At 41.6% G+C, this 23,965-nt stretch overlaps 1 protein-coding gene across 1 annotated transcript; it reads right to left on the reverse strand.

The window, feature by feature from the left end:
• Window positions 1-7,355: 7,355 nt before the first annotated feature.
• On the reverse strand, window positions 7,356-19,555 carry C11H16orf87 (chromosome 11 C16orf87 homolog). The gene is made up of 4 exons (XM_038147961.1): window positions 19,353-19,555; window positions 15,732-15,828; window positions 13,425-13,607; window positions 7,356-7,894 (listed from the first exon to the last, which is right to left on the reverse strand). The coding sequence occupies exons 1-4, from the start codon at window positions 19,416-19,418 to the stop codon at window positions 7,776-7,778; spliced, it is 465 nt and encodes a 154-aa protein (XP_038003889.1). The 5' UTR covers window positions 19,419-19,555; the 3' UTR covers window positions 7,356-7,775.
• Between the last annotated feature and the right edge of the window lie 4,410 nt (window positions 19,556-23,965).

Below are 23,965 nucleotides of genomic sequence, written 5' to 3' on the forward strand. Positions count from 1 at the left end.
CTAGCCAAATCCAGCTTGTCTTTTTCCTACCCTCTCCACTCCTGGCTTGCTCTCTCTGGTCCCTGCCTCCCCCTCATGTCTGGGGTGAGCTGCAATCGCCTTCCTGCCTCTGCTATATAAGGAAACCCCACTGCAGCTCCAGGGCTGGCTAATAAGGAAAACTGCATGCCTGAAACCCTATAAACTGAGATTATTGCAATCATAATACAACCCAAGAACAGTCTGACAGTGGCCTTTTAAATCTCTGTGCTTTTGGGTATTACTGCAGTCACAGAGTGCAAGCTGTCAAAAACCCATTAAGATTTCACAGCTTGATCAGCAAAAAAAGCACTGCTGAACTGACAAGCAACAATCAACAGCCAGTGGTGATTAATCTAATACAGTCTCAACCCATCTGTTAGTCTCACAAAACATAATTTTTATGACTTCCTCAAATTCCCAATGTTCAAATAATGAAACTTGTTTCCAAAGAATGCATTTGTAACACAGGCATTCAAACAAAATGTCCTCCTGCTCTTTACCATTTGCTGTATTTTTATTTTTGTTCTTTCTGTAGTTGGTAGGAGTAGGATTCTGTTCATTTAGATTTCAAATTTTTGCAATATATTAACAGTCTAATAAAGATTTTAAAAGACAAAATATTTTGAGACTAATTTTCCTATGCACTATTGCCATCAGTCTCAACCACTGAACAGTACAAATTGTTCAAGTATCTGTTTCCCCTTCCAAAGTCCTTTAACCTTTTATTTTTTTCCAGAACTACATTTAGATGCACACGCAGGAGCTGTAAGCAAACGTGAGCTTCCCTGTTGCTAAGTAACTGTGTGCCAGAGCCTGCCCTGCCACTGTTGTAAGCAACAGCACCACAGCTGCCACGTCTGGAATTCGCTCAGCGTCAAGAAATGTCAGCTAAAAATTTTGGATGAGACTCCCCATCTTCTTAAAATGGGTGTGGGCAACAATGAAAGAGAAATAGATCTGCAGATGACCAGACTCATGAGTAATCCTAACACTGTGGGACACTTTTCCCCACCAGAACACTCAGGCTGCATTTCAGAATGCAGCTATTAGTATTTCTCTAAATTAGGCTTCTTGCTCCATTTCCACTCAGCCCATTATACACTGCTTTGAGGTACTATTTTCAAAACATTCCTCTTTGTAAGTGTTAGAAATAGTAATTGTGATCATTCAGCTAAATAAACGGTTTGTTTTAAAAGTGCCTTTTTAAAAACCTTTCACAGGATGTCAAGACCTGCCATTGTAAAAAAACCTTAAAAGTAAATTCTAATGCTCATCTTCTGATCTTAAGATAGATTTGTCCACATAGTTTAGCAGGGAATTCCAGTTGTGCAATTAAAAAACGCTTTTTTTTTATTGTTTCTAATTTAGTTTCTTGTTTGTAACAGATTCAGAGGTAAAACTATCTCAGGATCAGGCTCTGAATCAGTACTTGGCAAAGACTCAAGACATCTCATTTATAACACCCCTGTCTTATGCATTTCCTAACTTACTGTACCACTTTTCCTTCTTTGGAATTGCTCTGTCCTAAAGAGAAGAGATCTTTGTTAGTTTTCTAAGATGACAGGAAACAGTCTTTATCCTCCACTGTTTCAGAAAGCTACAAAAAAAGGCACTTTTACTTTAAGCCTCAGTCCACAGTTCCTCAGTGAACTTAAACAAATTGAGCCTTATTCTGACTTCATTCACCTGAGTTACACATCAACGTTTCACAGTTTTAATGGTCCCCAGCTGAGAGGCTCATGCAAAATAAACAGCTGTTCTCTTCCAGAGTTCCTTCCACTCGTGCCTTTCCTCTGACTCTGCCTGTACAACAAAACCTGTACCACCTCCAGGACACTGTGTGTGGTTTCACAGACAGGTTTCATATCTACTGCACTCTCATGCAGGTTGTAACAAGTCTAAATCTAAATATCCCTGAACTCTGCTGTTAATAAACTGTATGCCATTCCTTAAAAATGTCCTTTAACACATCAGAATTTTTTATTTGCTGAAGAATTCAACTCCACCAATAAACACTACTGTCAATACACTACACCTGCTGTGCTAGTAAAATCATTTACTCATTTTACTGAAAACCAGAACTCCTGGGTCACCTCTTGCTCCAGCAAGTCACTGACCCTGAAACACTTCTTTGGTGTTGCTGAGAACCAGGAGCTGGGACCCAGAGCACCTCCACAGCAGAGACTCCAACTGCACCCCTCCGACCTCCCATCACTACACCTGCTCACATGGCCACACACACACACATTTTGCTCCACAACTACTCCAAATAAAGCAACTCTGACCTCAGTCTGAAGATTTCTCTTTATTAGCATGATATTTTCCATTAAATATTCATAAGTTGTTTGTTCCAAGACAAAACAAACCACAGAAACTTGGTAAGCCTCCAGACTATCAACATTTGTACTCCTGGTATGCGGAACACTCACTGTTCTTAACAGCATTTTATGGTCCTCAATGCTGTCCAAGATTAAAAATAGTATTTAATTCTTAACTCTGATTAACAAATTTAGTAAGTTATAATTGAGAGAAATAACACTTAGTAGAGATCAAAGGCAGTAAACTAAGACAGAGCTCAGGTTTGACATACAAAGCTAAGAAGCACCAAAAAAAAAGCAGCTTATGAGGGAGACTGAGGGGAAGATGAAAAAGAGGTACCTGACCTTTTCCTGGGGAAATGCTGCATGATGACACCACATGATTCATGTGAACCATGCTCTGGGCTTGAAATTTTAAACAACATTGGTGAAAGCAGGTTTAGGTTTTCTTCTGTAGAAAGAAAGAAATACAGAGATTTATCCAGTTTCATTGCCGCCTGCCGAATCAATTCCTTGCCTCTTACTTGGATGGCACATCCCAACCAACAGCTGGCAGTGCCAAAAACCCTTATGAAGTAAGTGCAGGGGAAAAAAAACCCAAATATTTTAGTATATTGATTCACAGATATTTTCATTTCATTCTGACCTCACAATATCTGTGGAAATCATGCAGTGTCTGATCTGCCATAATGCAGAAAAACTTCATCTCAACCAAAAAAGTTGCTTAATCATTTATAACGTTGAGACAACCAGACTCAAAATTCTGTAACCTGTTTTGAAAGTGGTAACTTAAAAAAAGAGGAAATAAAATTATTCTATTATATATTAGAGCTGTCCTACTACCACTGCAACCAAAGTGACAACCTCCTTAAAGCGTAGGCGAATAACTGGGGAAAGCAATGCCTTGCAAGGCTGCAGTTGGATTTGCCAGAGGTTATGTGCCAGGACCCACAGTGAAATTCATGAGAAGCCTACTACAAAAACACTGACAGCACTGGCAATACTTTGAAGGACAAACTGCTTTTAGACTCACCTGGAAGAGCTGGCTGTTTACACTGGCCCTCTGTATTGCCATAACAAGCAGAAAGCCAGGCACGGGAGATCTGTGGGGTGTTGCAGTTGGTACTGAGAGCCCAGCACCAGCTACAAGTAGCCCAGGTCCTGCAGACCAAACACCCACTGACAGCTGAACAACCTTCCAGGCCAACTCTCCTGTAGGAGTCCTGTCCATCCTGCTTCCCAAAATTAGTCCATGATGCAAATCTAAGCACTGGAGGTGCAGAGTACCATGAGAATTGCTGGGAACACACACTTCCCGTGCAAACAAAAGCCCTTGCACAGACAGCAGAGGTTCCAACACACCTGCACCTGCTCATGCACACACAGGGATCCTTCTCAAACAGGCCCAAACTAAACTGTGGTTAAACACAGCTTTCTGCTTACACTGTTTAATCACAGGTTGTCAATACCTTAAAGGTCATCAGAAGCCAAGCACCATGTCCTGTTAGGCAATAAGATGCCAAACATCCTTCATAGTAGAGTCCAAGATACAAGGAACAGGCACAGAGCTGCTAACAGCCTACATGATCACTGCTTCACTTTAAAACACCCCAAAATCTAGAAAAACTACAAAAGGAAAAAAAAAAAAAAAAAAAAAAAAGGACTACATAAAACCAACCTAAAGACCTTCTTTGGGAACTGATATTCAAAGACACTATCTCATTTTTAGTCTCTTTCTCAATAAATCCTGCCCAGCCACAGGACAATGATAATCTGCAAAGTATTCCCCAATACCTTGTCCCAATTTCAACTTTTTTTTTAATCAACCATAGCAGTATCAGAACAAAAGTAACTGGACAATTAAAAGATGTTTGTAAAATTTCACCATAGAAAGCTTTCAGGAGACTTCCAGGGGAGGTGACGAGTTTCCTTAAACCATTTTCTATTTGATTGCCAATTTAAAGTTCAGAGTTCTCTGGTCCTGACAAATTATCCAACTCCACCACTCCTCACACTTTCAGAACTGCTGAAGCAATGTTTCAGTGCAGACAGCCAGTAACACCCATTAGCAGGATCTTAATTTCCCTTGTCAGGTAGGAGTGATGTTCTAAAGAAAAACGATCTTTCAGGTTGCTCTCACTGAAAACTAAACACTCCCTTCTCCTGGTCTCCATGGTGAGAATGCCTGAACAGCAGTGAGCTGTTTAGAATACGGCTGCCATCTAGGAGCAGAGCAGAGGAAATGCAGAGAAATCTCAAGGCAAAATTTGAACTGTGAGCCCACTTGATGGTCAGACATGCCATTACACAAAGCTATTAACACTGGAAGGGGGGACACTGGGGGAAAAAAAATGGATAAGAAGTGGCAGAAAGCAGAACTTGTTAAAAGGTGGTTTAGAAACAGATAGTTCCCAATATAATCCTAAACTATTTGGTTCACAACAAACAGTTTATCCAGTCAGGCAAGTGAACATGTACAGAGGTACAGTGGTACTGCACTTTATCTTCTTTTTTTCATTAAAAAACTGCAGCCTAACTCACTTTTTCTGAAAGAGTATTTTTCCATGTTAGGTCGCAGGCTACAAAAACTGCAGTGAAATAAATGAAGTCAGCCTGAACCACGGTGACAGTCAAAGGCAGAGCCTAAAATCTTAAACTGAACCTAGTCACAAGCAAACCTTCACGTAAGCAACTTCCTGAAGCCTTACCATATTTATTCTTGCTTCTCAGAAACTATGCAGTTTCCAAGCAAGTCAGAGCTGCAGTACATAGAATTTTACCCTTTCATCATTCATCTGTCACTGGCTTTATTTTACTTTCATAGATGAAGAACAAATGCAATTTACAATTATAATCTACAGTGATTTGCCAGTGTTTCATCCACAGATCATCTCTAACACACAAAAGAAAGAACTCTTGAGATCCATCATGCTGATGCCTATTTTGTACAAAGCAGACACTTTCCAGTTCAGTTGCTGAATACGTTCCAAGAAATCTGTCTTGGCACACCACAGTTACCAGGGCTTTTGGAAGAGGCCAAAATGTCCTGTCTATACAGGAAAGAATGGCTTGTTTCTGGTTGGTGGGAAGAGAAAGTCAGGTTTCTTGCTTTGCCCGGTCCCCTGGCAAAGGCCCACTCCCTCCCTAGAGTGTTTTCAAGGCCACCTGCTTCCATCCCAGCTTTCTCAAAGAAACTGGAAGCCATCAGGGGAAGAAAAGTAGCATGAGGATATGTGGGAAATGGATGACAGAAGAGACCTGGAATACAAAGAGAAGAAACACAGAAATACAAAGAGGAAATACAGAGAAGAAATACAGAAATAGAACTCAACCACTGTCTCAGGAGAACCTCTGCCAATGAAGGAGAATAAATGGCCTTGCACATCTGAGAGGTACAAACATGTTTTTCTGAAGTACTGATTAGAAAAGGCACCAATCTAAAAGTAGACATTACCTTACAGTTTTGTCACATCCAACAACATTAATTTTGGACCTCTGACAGTAACCAATTCCATGTGCAGGAGCAGAAAGAGACAAATCTGTAGGAAAGCAGGTCAAAGAGACTGCCTTGGCAGCTCCCCCTGTCCCGTCCTAACACAGCACATCTCATTCCAGCAACAGAAGCAACATCAACCTGACCATACCCTTAAGTCAGAACTTCCCTTTTGTCACTGGGACTTGTAACAACTTACCATGCAAATGTATTCTCTATCCTTAAGACTGACTCATCTGTCCTCACTACTGGTATCTGTGACAGGCTACAGTTCTGGGAAGCACAGGCTCAATGATGCAAAGAAGTAGTCTTGTATTTGCAATTTCTCATTTACTGGAATGAAGACAAATGTGTTTTAGTGGCTTAAGCACATTTCCACACCATCTCTCTCATCCAGTGTTAGCAAGGATGCAAATAATTCCTTAGTAGTTAAGAAGTGAAAAACACTTTTCATGCTTCCTGCTTTCACTTACACAGTTTGCACATGATCAGAGTCTTGTGGCTAAACTTGAAGCTATCACAGCTCCTTCTGTTAATCAGTACCTAATAAACAGCCAGTATCTGTTAGTCCAGCTTTATTAACAAACATCTTGGCTTCCACCCAGAGATCAGTTCTGTAGCTGAACCTCATTAGGCAATTCTCATTACTAAATGTGATACTGAACAACAACAGTAATAAGAAAAAGACATTTAGTTGCATTTGCCCTCCTAGAATAAAGCAAGTGAAAGGTGACTAAATGCCAGTGTGTCAGATTTTATGAATGTAATTATCTCCTACACCTCCTCCCTCAGGATTTCACACAGCTTGAGGCTTTGGGGTTTTTCTTGGTAAAATAAAGTCCCCATATAGTTGCTAAAGGAAGAGGTTTGGCTAAAATTGCCCTATACCCCTTTAAGAAAGACTACTTTGTTAAATGTCTTCCCCAGAACTATTTATATCAAAACAGCTCATTTTTGCACACTCGGGTAGACTTTGCTTTGGTATTTACAGTCAGCAATCCAAGCACAATACCAATAAGGATTATGCTTTTAAAAGACAGTCAAAAAAAGCTATGGGGAGTAAAAGGAACTAGCACTTCATGTTTTGGAAATACCGGTCACAGGATGCCAACTGCAGATCTACATTTCTGATGTCTCCTTCTCTCCCTCTCCAGGAAATAATGGGCCAAGAAAGAGTACAGGACGAGAACTTACCATCTGGACAAGGCAGATACTCAGCAAATAATTGTTACAAAAGAAGTGCTTGGCTCTCAAACTTCAGGAGTCTGACCCCCAAAGTATATGATTTTTAAAAAACAACTCTATGGAGCAAGAAACTATCTTCTAGAGATAATTCATAAAAAATAGGAAGTTGTCTAGCAAAAGAATCCTCCCAAATTAAACCATTTTAATATTCTTCCTACCAGAAGTATATCACACCTATTACAAAATGTCATACCTAGGATGAATACCAGAATTTTAAGAGGATTAAAACCAACACACCCTGAGTATCACAAATGTACTTAATTCTCAGTTCAATAAAATATTGGAATATCAATTTATTAAAAAGTTATGTGAACTGTACATACGTAAACTGCAATATAGCTGAAAAATCTGAAATATATAATTTTAAAGGAAAATCATTTATTTCTGAAAATATTTAAAATATTGCATTTCTGGCAGCAAATTCAAAAGAAGTGCTCTGGAATGGGTGCAGTCTCTCTGTGCATTTGTCTTCAAGGCATGAAACATATCTGCTTTCTGATTTTTCACAGCACAATCTTGTGACCACTTTCTTTCTGACTTGTAGAGACAGAATTCGATTTCCAAGAACAGGAGCAGAATTTTTAACAGGAAATGCTACGGTCCTTGTTGGTGCAGACAACACACTTTCCGAGAGTCCATGGCACCTTGGAAATCTGCTAGCCATCCTGCATAAAACTGCATGAGATTGTGCTCACAAGTTAGAGAATAAGTCTTTGATTGATAATTTTTCTGTTTATTTCCGCCAAGGCCACTGAAAATACGAAGGCCTTTTCATCTGAAAGGTTAGCATACATGTCAACTTCTTTCTCTTGTTTCTCTGTAGAAGAAAAAAAAGTCACTATTAGAAGCTTTTTCCATTATCTGAAATTAATGCAAGTTACACACAAATTAATAAATTATGAGAAGTAGTGGAATTGAAGTTAGACAATCAACTCCTACGCACAGAGGGAGTGAGAGAGAGGAGGAAGTAATAGAGGCACACAAAGGTGCTGGAAAAGCCACAGAATGAGTCAGCCAAAAGCATGACTGAATTTCTCCTCTTTAACAATGAAGGAAGAATGAATCGTTAGCATAAAGATAAACAAGTGTTCAAGTGTCCCTTCAGGTTTTCTTGGTTTTAGTGCTTTGGGTTTTTTTCTTTACACGACCACCTCCCATCCAAGAAAACAAAGTTATTTCACAATATCTTCATTAAACACAAGATTTGCCCCTTACTTTACAGCTACATGAAAGAAACCCAAGAGTTTAACAACGGTGTCAAAGGCCAAAGAGCAGACACTTGGATGAAGTCAGGCTCCAAATTTATCATCATGCACATTTCTGGACTTTCTACACTGCAGACTTTCCATCTAATCCCAGCTGCAGAACAATGCTAACACACCTCATTGAGCAAGTAAAAGCCCCCGAGTTCCTTGTGCTGATGCTGGCTTGCTTCAATGACACAGACACACAACAGGAAGCCATCAAGAAGTTTCCGTAATGCAGTGCTCCAATAAACTAAGTTACACTACAAAAAATTAATTAAATAATGCAATTTGAGCAATACCACTTGCATAAATACCATCTCCTCCAGATCCTGACTAGTTCTATCCCAGCTTAGCTAGCCACAGGTAGCTGACACAACTTGTTAAGACAATAAAGGCAACAAAGAAACAGTTTTGTCAGCAGAAGACCAGGCTTGTAGACAGAAGGAAGAGAGAAATACATTCACAGCTTTCAGCTGAGGAACTCCATCTCTAATCCAGATTCCATGTGGCCTGGAGTCATTTCCAGTCACGACACAAAGCTCACCTGAGAGACCCCTCTGTCTCACTAACACACAGTCACACACATCCACACTCTGGCAACTGCTCCACCAAGACACTTAAACTAGCATGGGAAAGCCAAAGAAAAGGCAGCACTGGAATATAACAGAAAGCACCATCAGGAACAAACATCCCAGCAGCTCCCATCTCCACCTACCCACACAGTTATCCTTCAGTGGGTTCACACTCATAACAATGGTTTTATTTGGCTTCACATTTGTGTGCAGCTACGGACAGAGGTCCAGCAGACTGCCTTCCGTGTGAAATTAACTGCTTGTGCTCAACTGCTGAGTGGGAGAAGCTCCAAAATCCTTCACCACTGTGTTCTGATTTACTGACACAGAAACAGCAGAAACCAGCTTTTTGCTGACTTCCTGGCTATGCAAGGCAATATCCTCTAGTGTATTGAGTTTGAAATGAGTTTGAAAGTGAGTTCTGCTGCCAGTCCTACCCCGCAGTTTAAGACAAATCAGCTTCTGTATGTACACTCTGGGCTGCTCCACTTCCTCCCTCTCACCATTTAAAAATTAACAATGCTGGGAGTAGTTCTGAGTACAGACACTACACACACTGGTTATTCCACATTAACCTTTTCTATTTTCATATCTAAGCCCCACCCCTTGATTCATACTTCCTGATCCAAACGAATCTAGCCACAACTTGAACATATCAGCAAAATTAAAAATACTCCCCCTGCACCACACCCTGGTTGCTGTTAACAGACTGTGGACTTCTTCGTTTCCCTTCCTCCCAGATCTGCCTTATTCTGAGACTTCAGGTTACTGAAATCTTGATATTAAAGAGTATGAAGGATTAACACAGGTGTGCAGGCTCCATGCACTCTCAGGCCAATTGTAGTTCTCATCAGTAACAAGTGAAGAGCTCACACCTGCATGACATTTTATCATATCTACTCCTAGGGTAACACAGCTTCCACACACACTCTGAAAACTTTCCACTTCAGTCTTATCTGAGAGTAGTTTTGACTCATTTCTCTATTATGAGCAAAAGAAAAATAGTATTGTGTTTCTATGAGACAGTAAGACATCAAAAATAGAGGGTTTGCTATACAACTAAGAGGCTATTTAGGCAAAAAATACCTTTTCTGGATCACATCTCTTGTATCCCCAGATCTCTTGCAATACCCTTACACTGCAGCCCTTAAAACAGTGATTATGCATAAATCACATATGGACCTCCCCCTTCACAAATTTTGTATGGATTCATCTTTCAAGATAGCAAGTTACTTCAAATATCCACACTGGGAAAGTAAATGTGTGAGTAATACAGCTGGAAATTACAGGGGGAAAAAAAAACTTGCATCAAGAAAATGTATTCAGCTTTTCAGCAGGATACTGAAATGTCTGTATCTGCCTTTATGAAGATTTGGCCTAAGTACAAGTCTGCTTCAGCAAGTCTACTACTCTTACTGGGACTTATTTGCTGGTAACCTCCTTCAGAACAACCAATACCACTTCCTCCAGTATAAAAGAGTTTTTGTTTGCTTTACTACATCAGGGTTTTTACCCAGATAACAAGGCAACCTGGAAACCAGTCTAGCTGTGTGTCTCAGTCTCACACAGTAAAACAAAAAACACACTTCCACAACAAAATCAGAATCAAATTACTATGGAGCGTTTGTATTTTCAAAATACATTGCAGTACATCTGACAAAGAAATTAAGTGACAATTTTCACAAGCCAAGGCTGCAGGGAGGAGTTCCTATTTTCCAGGGTCATCACATGGCTCTGAAACATGTGATAGGATAATTTTCTGGGTCCCAGTACTGCCATATCCCTTCAATCTACATCTGCTTCCTCTTTCCTCCCCCTCCATTACTTCTTGCTAAATCTGCAGGGAAAATAACTTGTTTTAAAAAGCCTTTTTGCTTATTCTATTCTTCTTAATTGCTGCAGCTCTCTGCTCTAATGTGAGCCAGTCACGAAGGACACAAAAGAACCAGTCAAAGGCACAGACATAACTGGGAACAAGCACACTGTGTATGGAATTGCATGACAAGCAAGGAAGCGAAGCTACAGATGTCACTGGGGTCTTTAGGAAGGAAATTTTCACAGCTGGATGGTCTTCAAATGTACAGATAATCTGTTCTTCCATGTTAATACAACTGAGGTGCTTTCTGTCAGCCTGTTCTTCCATCTACAAATGCATTAGGAGCCAAGTATCTTAACCATGCAAGCAGTGGCTTCTTTTCAAGTCTTTGGGGCAAAAGCACAACCTCTAGTGGGAAGTAAGAAGTACCCAAAATATCCTTGAAACATACAAGAGGCAAGGAAATAAGATACTGACATCTTCCACTGCAGAGCTGACTTTCAACACATACAGACTGCTGCAAGGACTAGCAACCACTTACACAAAAACCACCTTAACTGTAGAATTACAGTTGCTTAACAGACACAAACAACACTGTCAAGCAGCACATGTGGTAAAGGAATAACATTTCTACAATTCCCACTAATTACTCCACACATAGAAGTTTTAATTTTGTAAGCAACTTGAAAAGGGACAGGTCAATGTTAACTTGTTTTAGTAATTACTTACAAAAGGATGAGCTCCCAGCTGAATTTATTTTTGTAGCCATGGCAGCCTCATGTATAAACCTTTTTTTAATATGACTGGTAATCATCACAGTGGTCTACACACACTACATTCTGACATACCCAGAAGTGAAAAATATTCTAAGCCCACTTACTCCTGAACAATAAGATGAGCTGCACTGGGGGAAAGACAATGACAAATGGGTATGAGCCAAATCCCTGCACAGGAGGCTGAAGAAGAAACAGCCATCACAAGATCAAGGAAAAGGCATGGTAAAAACAGCACAAGAAGATGAAGGCAATCTTATCAAGTAAGATTCAACTTTAAGGAAACACCAAGAAAAGGCACATCACACACACTCTGATGCAAAGATGCCACTACACCCAGATCTCTAGTCTTCTACCTCCAAGCACTGCCATATAGTCACACTTTGGAGTTAGCAGCAAGTGGTCAGAAACAGTCACCCTAGTTTTGGACAGGAAAACATGTTCTCTTAATATCCCTCCTGCTGTCAAATTCTTGCTTTTTGGAAACTATAAAGCATGTCTTAAGAAAATTGATCTTTTCCTTTGGTTGCTTACATTGCATTCCTCTTTGTCAGGGGACAGAAAAGAAGATTCATTTTTATAGGGCAGCCCAAACAGCTCGCTGCAATTTTAAAACCAAGGCTGTTTGTGAACTAGACTGGCAGTTAAATGCCTAGAAAGGATCCTAAAGCTACCAGACAAAGAGCAGCTTGGGTCACTAGCAAATAGGGAAGCTATTATGACTTATTGACATCCATAAGGCATACGCAATAGTGAAGAGATTAGACACTGCAAAGTGCATTTCTATTACAGTAAAACAACTGCCATCTGGAAAATGTACAGAAATGGAATTCCACCACCTCTTCCCACATTGAAAGCAGTAAAAAACCCCCAACAAATCCAAATTTATACTTGGTTTTTACATTAAAGAAACATTAAGAACCAGATTTACATTAAACAGCAGAGATATCAAACTTGGTTTTGAGAAGTCAGAAACAGAAGGAATTTCCAACATGGATTAACACCCTTTTTTTTGTAAGGTGGAAAGGAGGAAAAAATTGCATTTCTGAATTATGCCACATTAAATACTTCAAGATTTCAGGAGTTTTGGGAACAATATCTGCTGAATATTTGTATGAAGTTTTGTCATTCCCCTTTTATCTGCCTTCCAACCTTCTGAAGCCCATGCTAAGTTTTGGATTTGTAACTCAGGTCTAAAATTACTATCTCAAAAAACACAGCTAGAAAATGCAGTGTCAGTAGGCTCTCAAAACAAGAGGAACCCTAAGTGACAGTTACATCCTTGAGAGCTTCTGGAATTACTCTACCTATGTAACAGCCCCTTTAATCATTTTGTATAATGATTAAAACCAGCAGGTCACTAAGGAACCTTAACAGACAAGGAGGCATTCTTTCCTCCTGGAACATGGGACAAAAATTCAGTTCAAAGTAGTGATTCAAGACTCCCTTTTTACTTTGGCCCTCCAAAAGGTTTCAAGAAACTTTTAAAGCAATCCAGTCATCCTCATCCCTCTCTGACAACAAATATCATTATATGGCTCCTCCTTGTGATACAAAGCAGCAGCACATCAAAAAAACAAACAAACAAACAAAACCCCAAAAAACCAACCAACCAAAAAAAAAAAAAAACCAAACAAAAAAAAAGCCCAAAACAAAACCAAAAACCTACTGAACACTTCAGTCCAATGGCTTCCAACCTACATGTTGAAACTTGATACAGTGGCTAAAAAACAGATTTAGATCTTTGTAGTTCGTTTCATCAGACACTGAAACATAAAACCAGAGGTTTCTACACATGCAAATCAGTCCCTTCCTCACATTAAGGTATCAGGTACTGGCTGAACTAGTCTACTTAAATGGTTTGAATGGTATAAATGTTTGCTGATTAAAAAAGATACAGATAGAAAATCCAACAAGCAGATTTCTGCAGTTCTCATACCTCTTTCTTCCTCGTGCTTTTTTGCTGAGGCACTCTTAGGTCTTCCTCTTCCTCGTCTGCTCTGGTCTGAATGGCTGTTAGACCTGGATCTTTTTCGGTTTTCTAAGTCTTTATTTACTGCAGAATTTATCTTCTCTCGCTTAACTCTCTCTGTCCGCCTCCTTTTGGCCTCACTCTTGTTTTCTGTGCAAGTGAACAGAAATGGCATGATCCAGGGCTGTTTTCACCTTTGTTCTTAATTTACTCTTAATGCTCACCCCACCCGATCAACCCTTTCCTTTCAAGTGCTCAGATGCCTATACCTTTACAGAACAATTGCATCTGCATGATATCCATGCAGAAATTATGGTGCCAGATACAGAAGGGTGCTTCACTTCTCGATTCCAAGGATCAACCCTTTATTTACTTCAAAAGCATTTTATAGCCTGTGATGTTTGCTGGTACACAAGAAGCTGTTTCCCAAATAAGATGGGAACACCAAGTGCACACATCACAGCCTTTAAGACACCACATTCTATATCTGTTCCACTAGAAAAGTTTATCATACAGCAAACAGCACAGCACTGGGGCTTCCAATGACACTAACAATGAAATCGTTGCTGCTGCTCAGACTAACTGAATGCTGAGTCAATGGTGAACGCCTCAGAACACAGGGAACGTGTCCCACCACATCCAACCTGTGACAAGGCCCCCCCATGCTCACTGCTGAACAGGTATTGTTCTCCTCAACACCCAAGTCAGTCAAAGAAAGGAGCATTTACGTGAGTTTTATCTGGAAGTTAAGCATGAATTAATGAGCTTGGGTACCAAATACAGTACAGTCACCACGGCACACTCATGGATCAGCTGCATGTTTGTAAGGCTGCAGCACCACTCCACAGCAGCTGTACTGCTGAAAATACTGGAACAACATCTTGTAAAAGAAGTTGTGGTTACCTTAGGAGTACAATATAGACATACACAGCCTCCTACTGTATCTCTCAGGGGAACTGATTTCCTTTGGCTGCAGTTGTGCCATTAATCTCGTACAGACACAGGGTACAAGCTGGACAGCAGGGCCCAGCCACTGAAGCTCGTACAGAACCTGTACTTCACAGTGTCACAGCCAGGGTGAGGCAGCAGGGGAACCTCTTCAGACCCTGTCTATCCCCTGCTCATACAGGGCCACCGAGAGCCAGCTGCGCAGGACCACGTCCAGAAGGCGTTTGAGTATCTCCAAGGATGGAGACTCCACAACCTCTTGGACAATCTTTGCCAGTGCTTGGTCACAATCACTGTAAAAAGCACTTTCCAGAGCTGCTTTCCAGCAGGATGGCCCCCAGCATGTCTCCATTTTTCCTACCCTGGTGCATTTCCTCTGTGCAAAACTGAATTCTACAACCAGATCATGGCCTTCAGCTTCATTTGGGAACTACTTTATCAAAAGAGCAGGAGGAGGAAAGAAAATTGACCAACACTTCCAATCTACCAGAGACATTTCTTAACCTCCTCCACCTTGAAAGTTCAGTTGTCAGCATAATGTCACCTAATTCCCACAAGTGGTACTCTACAGCTATCCTTCAAAACATTGATACAAAACATCACATTGCTGCCTTCCATTTTGTAGGTCTGGTGATCATTTTTAAAATAGATATTATAGATCAGATATTTGCTGGGTTTGCATCAGGTTTTTGGGTTTGTTTTTAAATATTTACCTTCCCTGTCAGGCTCTTTTTTTGACTAATTCCTACCACTGGAGGAAGCAATATAAATGAACACAAGGAGAATATTATTCATGCCAGAGAGCACATTCAGCTGACTCCTTACTGTGTCCATCAACAAAAGACACACGGGTCAGGCACAAAAAAAGCACCATCTAATTTAATCATGGAGAGAGAAGCAAGATCCACCCAGTTTTAGATGGAACATTATGACCAATTTTTTATTTTCAGAAAACCCAGCTTCAACCAGCATGTGCTCTGAAATCAGATCCTTCTGGGACCTCAACACATTTAGCTTCAAAACAGCATTAACACAAAGCATTTTGTAAGGGGTTATTTTGCATAGTGACCAGTGTGTGCAGCTAGAACACACACAGAATAAATGCCAACATCATGAGTACAAATGAAGACTGAAAACACCAGCTTTCCTCCTCTCCCCAAAAATCAAGAAAAATTAACATATTCAAAGTCTACCATGCACAAATTGAAGGGAAAGTGAACTGACAACAATCAATTTGCACAGAGAAGTAAAATCCACTATCTTTGGCCTCCAGGAAATAGGGGGAAAGAACTGTTGCTCCCTTCTTCCCCACTGTGGAGGTATTACCTGTGATGGGTGGTGATCTCTCAGCACGTTTAGCGTGCAAGAGTTTTCGACTGATAAATATGTAGCCACAGGGACATGATTTACACGCAACAGGAACCTGGGAAAACAAAAGACAAATTTTTCAGATCGTTTCAAATTGTGACAAAATCCCTGTCTCATGAAGAAAAAACACACTTAGTAACTCACATTTCGGAGGTAACTCTTCAAACTCAGTCTGTACTGCAAACTGCAGCCTGTCCTGTTACTTTATTTAAACATAATAAAGGCAGATTCTGCTATAAATCACTCATCGAGCCTTTTCTTTGTGCAGTTGTTAAAAATCAAGCTTGATATGTACAGCTGTTGTGATTGCATTGCACTACTTTTCCCCAGACTGACAGGAAGGGGGTGGGGGAAAGTAGAGAGCATTAAAGGAAGGCTGAATTAAAATAGAATTAGTTTCTCTTCAGAGCTCTCAAACATCAGTAGTCAAATCAGTCAGACATTTCCAGCTTTGCTTCCTCTATATCCTTGTAAAAAAAATAATTATGAGTTAAAACCGTCAGTACATTGTGAATGCGTTCACTTCCAGCAGCTCTGAAAGCAGCTCCTTTAGAGAGGAGCAGCTTTAGAGGCACAATAGAGCCTGAAGCAAAACAGATGCATTTGCAGCACTGCTCTGCTCCAGCGCTGCAGACAAGGCCGGCTGGGTACAGAAAGACCTCGTTAATTCAAAATGCAAATAACCCAGCCCAGGCAGGCCAGAACTGACTGCAGGCCCAGGAGTTTGAGAGAATACAGGGCCTCTGAGCAGCTAAGCAGACAGCAGCAGGATGCTCCCCCAGAAAATAACAATGTAAAACAAGAAATGCCACATTTACTGTGAGAAATAGCAAAAATCCACTCAGAGCAATTCAGAAAAGCAACACTGATAAATTACAAAGCTCATTACCTTAGTGCCAAGATCTTTTGAGATCTTTTAGAGTAGTAAGCAATACACCATGTTGCTTTGATTAGGTTTAAGACTGAAAACACAAATCAAAGCAAGTTAAGGCAAAGATCTGGAAGAGATTAAGTAACACACATTAAAGTGGAATCATGCTGAAGCATGATAGTAGGGGGGAAAGGCAGGAGGTAATTTCTCAAATGTAATTCTTTAAGACAAGTCAATACAAGTCTGCCACTATCCACTGAAACAAACAGGAGCACAGAACCACAACTGCCCCCTCAATTTAACCAGACATGGGGAAGAACCAAGTTCCAAAGTTCCACTGACTCAAAAAACCCTGCCAAATTAATACGTGAATTTTTAAAGGGGAACTTCACTGCTACTCAGAATAAACAAATTATTTTGCTTTCTGTAGCACATCTGAACTCCTGCACTTCACCCTACAAAAAGCTTGCAGATAGACTTTTTGATACAGGTTTTGTAGGACTAGAGATTTTAACTCCCTTTATGGAGACACTGACATAATAAGAACAAGTCCAGCAGAGGTTCATTGAACTTTAAAGGTCAGAATTTAACAGAGTAGTGTGCACAGTTGTCTCCTTGTTCATACGTCAGTGAAACAATACTAAAGCCCCACCATCCCACAGACAACTTGTGTGTGTTCTTAATGTGATAGAGAATTCCAGTTAAATCCATTTCTGAACACTTGGGTCTCTCCAATAATCACCTTTCCAGGCTTGGCCTAAAACAAAAACTTTGGCAAAGCCACCCAAGGGGATTGGAACGGAGTCAGTATTTTCCAAGGAACTCAAGTGTGTTTAACAGAACAATACTGTTCTCGTGTTACAGGTTTAGCACGTAGGGGTGTGCAGCATTTAAAGGTGGGGGGCCTGGGGGAAGGGGTTTATCACTGAAACCTATCAGTTATCCTTTTGAAGACCCACACTGATAACATCCTGCAACATAATTAAGGCAAAAGAGTCCTGAACACCATTTCACATAGTTTAGCATTTTCCTAATAAAAAGGGAATTTTTCTCATACAAGACATTTTACCTGATGCTAAATTAAGAAGTGATTATTATTTCCTCAGATTGACTGCAAGTGCTTCAGGCTCCCTAGTTTAATGGAGTTGTGCTTTGATTGCAAAAATACTGAAATATGATACATTATCTAAATTACAACAGAAAAATGTTTTGAAGTCTAAGAAGTGTTACTCAGTATTTCACTCCAATAACTGTGGCTGTCTAAATATTTCCATGCATGCCATTTCTACTGAAAAAAATCAGAAACAAATGCTAAGCCCTTGCTCATGGAAGCATTTAAGACACACCAGCACAGGACACAGTCAGATAAGAATTATATGAGTTTCCTCAAAATCTGCAAAGGGTTGACTTGTACTGTAGGCCTTAGCCCCTTGCTCCCTCTCAAATATTTGGCAGTGGAAAACAAGGTGTTTTCCACTATGAGCAATGCGTGCCAGGGCAGGACATAAAAGCACATAAAATCCATGGAAGCCATAGAGGAGGGGCTAACAGAAAATCTACACTGACAAAAACTGAACCATATGATATGCATGTAAGTGCAGAACAAAGTGACAGTTCTCACGTCAGCTTAAAAAATCCTACAGTGTTTCCTTACTTACTGTTGGTAGTTTGACATTCACTACATTTATATTTAAAAAAAAAACAAACCAAACAAAACCACCGCCACTCTCATGTATGATTTCTCCCTCGTTTTCGTTTCTCCTTTCACCAACTGAATAACCAGAACTTGGCACACGATTTCTTTCTCAGAAATAGTATTTCAGTGACGTGCTTAACGTGCATTTGCAGCGGCTGCTCTGTTGGTTAAAACATGAAAGGACGCCCACACACAGCTCAGCACTCCCGACTGTGCCAGGCTGAGCAGGAATACTGTAAAACTGTGCAAGTCAGAACAAAAAATGCCCTTTTTCTAAAGCTGTGCGAACAGAGAAAAATTACACGAGGCTATTTATTTTTTTCTAGGTATGGCTAAAGCGGTGCCCTCCCAGGGTCACAGGACCGCGCCGGTGTCCCCCGGAGCGCGTGTGACAGGCGCTGCCCCTCGCCGAGCCCGCGGCCGCCGCTGCAGCGCCGGGCCATTGTTCCCCGCCGCTTTCAGCCCTCACAGCATCCCCGGCAAACGGAGACAAGCTCCCGGCACGGCAGCGGTGCAAGCAGCTGCCGCTCTGTGTGAGTGCGAGCAGCTCCATTTTGTGCACACCAGAACCCAGAGCACAACACCGACAGTTCGGGCGGGCGCTCGGGAACCGGGCAGAAATTGCACCCAAGGTCTCCATTTCGCTGCTTCCCGACCACCCCCTGAGGAAACACCACCTCTGAGCCCTCTCCCGCCCAGCCCCGGGCACATTAGTCATCCAAAAGGCAAACTGCATTATAGAAATCACCCGGCTCACAGTATTTTTAACAGATCGCACAGGTACCAAACAACACCAGCACATAAACATGAGGTTCCGCAGTCGCGCAGAAACCCCTCGGCACAATACAACTACTCCGCTACCCTGCCAGAGGGACGCGGCATGCAACCCACATTCCACGCAGAAGCTGCAATGGCAACAAGCATTTATTTCACACGAACACCGACTGAGCCGCACGGAGCCGGTCTGCCCGCTCCGCCCTCCGCCGCCCAGCGTCCGCCGGCAGCCGCTCACCTGCTGGTCGCACTCGGGGCAGGACTTGGTGGCCATCTTCACTTTCTTGGCCCTACTGGAGGACATGCTCGCTGCTGCCGTGGCTGGGCTGACACGGCCGCGGCCGGAGCGCCCGCCCCGGGAGGAGCCGGCGGGAGGAGCGGGAGGAAGGAGGTGGAGTGAGGAGCCGGAGAGAGGAGCGGGAACGGGCGGCCACAGGAGGCGGCGGGAGGAGCGGGAGGAGCCCCGCGCGCCCCCGACGGAGGACAAGCCCCGCCCACCTCCGCGCGCGCGCGAGCGGCCGGCCCCGCCCACGCCGCCGGATTGGCTGCGCGCGGGCGGCGCTCGGAGCCCCCTGGCGGCCGCTCTGGGAACGGCCCGGGGGCTGGGAGCCGTGAGGGGAGCGGGAACGGCGGGAACGGGAATGAGGAGCCTGACTGAAATGCCCCTGCCTCCGGGAAGCACCAAACACCACTCCCCCGGGCTCCATCTCAATTCAGAATGACACAAGGCTGCAGCAGACGGGGATGGTTATCGGCTGCTGCACTGGCGGGAGCCTGGTGGTCCAGGAGCGGGGTGTCTGGCCGTGCCTTTCAGTGGGGTTCCGAGTACAGTGTCCTCAGACAACAGTGTGCTGCTGCCAGACCACCACCAGGACCAGAGCAACAGGAACAGCTGTTCAGTGAATTTCTGACACATAATTGCCCTCATGTCCTAGCGGGTATCCTCCAGATTGTCATGCCAGCCCTCTCCATCCTTACCACCAGTACAGCATGATGAATGGAGAATCGAACATCGTTTGCAATGTCCTCTCCTGCACCAGGACAACATGTTGATTTTTTTTTTTCTTCCTCTTCCACGAGTGTCTGCCCTGAGCCTGGTTCCCACGCAGGGCAGGAGAAGGTCCTGTTCTGTCCTTGTGAGCACTGGGGCTCCCCATGTGTGTGGTGGTTTCTGCCTGTGTACACAGGTACGAGACTGCCTCATTTGCCCTTTTCCTTTCCCCCTCAGTATTTAAGTTATGACTCAGAGGGTGGATTTGTTTCCCTGTTCTCCCCACATTTTTTTTTCCAGCCTATTTCAGTCCATTGGCGCAGGTGTTTCTCCAGAGATACACAAAGACAAGATGGGTTTATTTTCCATATAAACTGTGACTACTGCCAAAAAGCAAGTATGTTCTATGTAGGCACAACATCCAGATTTCATTCCTGAATCCAGAACAAATCCATGCAACCAGGACCTTGAGCTTGCATTTGGATTTTTAATTTTTTCCTTAATTGATAAGGTCCAGACATAGCAAAACAAAGAAAGGTATTTGAGGAGGATTTACAACAGCAGGGGGCTCTGCTGAGTATAGTAAGAGTATCTAATAAATAAAATAATGAATATACAAGAGAGCCCACAGAGATCTATGACAATACCCTGCTTTTCTTCACAGAGCAAATAAAGTAGTCAGCTGTTCAACTACTCCATAAAAACAAAAATTTTTTCCTTACTGAATGCAAACAAGGTTATTCCTAGCCAGAAAACTGGTTTACCATACAGGTATATTTCATGTTATTCTAATTTTTTAACACATTACTTTTGAGTTCTGAAAGTCCAGAACTATTTCTTTTGCATAGTTTCAGTGGTTTAACCAAGAACTGAGATAAAAACAACAAATACCATTTTAAGGGTACAGGTACTTTCTCTCTTAGCAGAGTCACGGCACTTTGCAAGACCAAGCCTCACTTAAAATGTATTTTACACCAATTAAAAATAGAAAATAAAAACTTTTTGCAATGTCTTTATCTTCTGAAAAGCTACACGTGACTTTGTAAGTGCCTGATGGCTTCTTTTCTTTGCTCTTGTCACCACAGTCTCCAGCTGAGCTGAATGGCCAGAGATGTTTCCACTGCCTGGCGCATCAACTGCCTGCACAGGGCGGCATTTTGGTGTGCAACTATAACCTACAAGGAAACAAAAATTCCAAAGTGGGAACAATTCACACATCTAATCCACCTCAGAGTGGGAGAGAGAAGCAGTCCTGAGTTGTATTTCTGCTCAGCACTCCAGGCAATTTGGAAGCATCTTCCTCTCCTGCAGTGTCCCCCTAGGAGAGCTGACAGCCTTGGGCTCTGTCAGCCCCAATGTGCTGACAAAACACAGCAAATTGAGGAATTAAACTCATAAAGTGCTGTGCAACTTTGTGTCAAAAAGGTTATAAAACACATCCTGGTTAAGTAACAACTTCCTAATTAGTCAGCTATAGTCAGCAGGGGTATTATTCTTCCCACGGCCAAAGTACTATCTAGAGAATTCTCAAGCTCTATCTAAAATATAAGATTAGGATGCATGACAGCAAAATTACAAATAATAGAAAGAGCTGGATTATAATATTTGCAATGTTACCATGAAGGAATTGAAGTTGTAATGGGACAGTATTCAGCTGGCAAGAAGAATATACTGTATAAAAATATACTGATTATACAGACAAGCTTCAATCCTATTTTATTATTCTGATTTTGGTAATTTTGATAATAACAATAGTTTATAGTACTTAATAATGTTACTGTGCTTCTCACCAGCAGATTTCAGGGCAGCTGTAATCTGAGTTCCCTCTGAGTCCTTTCATAGGCAATCAAAGTCGTGCCTAACAAGTCCTTTGAGATCCCATTACTCTGAATTTGGGCAAGACCAACATTTAAGTGGCACAAATGATGGCTTTGTTCTCCAAGTACAGCTAAATATTGAGTGTTTCCCAATTACAAAGCATTTTTAATTCACAATGTTGTTAAGCATTGATGCCTCTTGGTTTCAGGAAGCCCAGGCTTAGGCTGGTTCCTGCCTCTGGCTCAGCTGAGCACATTAATGCTTGCCTGAGAAAAAAAGGCCCCAGTCTCAGATTTTAAAAATAAGCTTTTCTTAAAATATCAATAATTTAAACTATCTAATAGCAGGAGCACCTACTGTTCCCTAAAAAAAGGCTTCAACATTTTATTCTCACATTTTAGGCCTTTTTTTGTGGAAAACTTTTTTAAAATCCACATGGTGTTCTGAATAGTTTGGTTTCTATCAGTTAATATCGTTTCACCAAAAGCTTACATTATTTTCATAGAGCATCTTTTCAATTAGTTCTAATGAAGAGAATTCAATAGGTTACACATTCCATCTGAGTTTGGTTTTCGGGTAGGAGGTTGGGCTTTTTTTTTTGTTTTCCCTCTTTATCATGAAATAATGAGTTGCTAAACATTAAGGTATGAAGTCACTTAACTGGCACTTTTGCACTGGACTGCATTGAGCTTTGCACCAAATTATGTTCAGTTAAAGAACAGTAGAAATTGTCATTTCTCTGAAGATACTCCTTGTATTCTGAACTGCTACCATGACCAGTAGTCCACAGTAAAAAAAAAAAAAAAAAAATCCTCCTTACATTTACAACACAGAATACAAAAAAACTTCCTCTTTTTGTCTGAATAAACCACCTGGCTTTCATAATGTGGTTTCCATTTATTTAGTGTGCTCAGAGGTTCCCAAATATCATTAAAAATACTTCAGCATTTTAAGCTATTGAGAGCAGATTTCTATCCAGAATCTTTATTTCAATAGAACAGCAGCAGCAGAATGAATGCTCAGTTACCACATGTCATTATTGTAATCATGGGGTTTAAACCATGCAACTATTCATGGCCAAGCAGCTTGTTGAAGGGCTGTCAGAATGGAACATGTGACAGCAGCTGTAGTCTGTTTATCACCCTTATTTCTCCAAGTCTCCATCTACCTTTCCATGTATTTATGCATTTGCTGCTGTTCTGTATCTCTAGCTCAGCACCATCAACATGAAATTCATGATTTTAGCTTCTTATAGCTGCAAGAAAAGCAGCTTGTGTCTTTATGACTAGAGGAGGAACACAACATGGAGATCAAAGAACTTTGGTAAGCAGCACTGTCCACCTTCAATGTCTGGTTTGTCTGAAACCTGTGTTCATATGATTTGCACATTCATTTAGGAACAACTTTGCCTCAACATTGCAAGTTCATCCTACACTATTTACTTTCAGGAAAGCATCTGTATTAAAATAACCTTTGGAGATACATTTACCATGTGTAAAGAGAGAGATACTTTTCTCTAACACCACTTCATACTGCATTTACCATGGAAAGGCTTTGTTTCATCCCATTTATTTCCTGTGTGCATTTCTAAGAAATTAGCCAGACTATTGAATTCCAGTTTTGCATGTATTTATCCCAATGTTCTACTAAAACCATTATGGCTTGTGCCAAGTGCATTTGCAAGTGTCTAGCCTCAATCCAAGGCTGCCCTGTGTTACACACTAACCAGCAGCCTTACAGAATTTACAAGCAAGGTCTGAGGGTTGCTTGGATTGTCACCAGTGCAGGGACAGACATGTCAGGGGATCTGTGCCTTTACTTGTGGGGGATCAATGGGAGACTCAGGGCAGTGCTGGCTGGACACTTTCTGCTACGCCAGCTCTTTCTGGGGGGAGGATTGGGGGTGGAACAGCAGCGTGTGGACCAAGAGCAAAGGTCAACTTGTGTTCTTCCCCCAGCAAGATCAGTGTTTCCAAATTACAATCCAAACTCTGATCTTTAATAATCTGGGTAGCATTTCAGCCTTGATTTCTAAGGAGCCA

Source organism: Motacilla alba, chromosome 11 (assembly GCF_015832195.1).
Source record: "Motacilla alba alba isolate MOTALB_02 chromosome 11, Motacilla_alba_V1.0_pri, whole genome shotgun sequence".
NCBI classification, from domain to species: Eukaryota; Metazoa; Chordata; class Aves; order Passeriformes; family Motacillidae; genus Motacilla; species Motacilla alba.

Coding starts and splice junctions, on each gene's coding strand:
- C11H16orf87 (XM_038147961.1), bottom strand. CDS start 19,418: ATGTCCTCCAGTAGGGCCAAGAAAGTGAAGATGGCCACCAAGTCCTGC. Junction 15,829..19,352: donor GCCCCGAGTGCGACCAGCAG/GTGAGCGGCTGC, acceptor TTGTTTTCCCAG/GTTCCTGTTGCGTGTAAATC. Junction 13,608..15,731: donor GAGATCACCACCCATCACAG/GTAATACCTCCA, acceptor TCACTTGCACAG/AAAACAAGAGTGAGGCCAAA.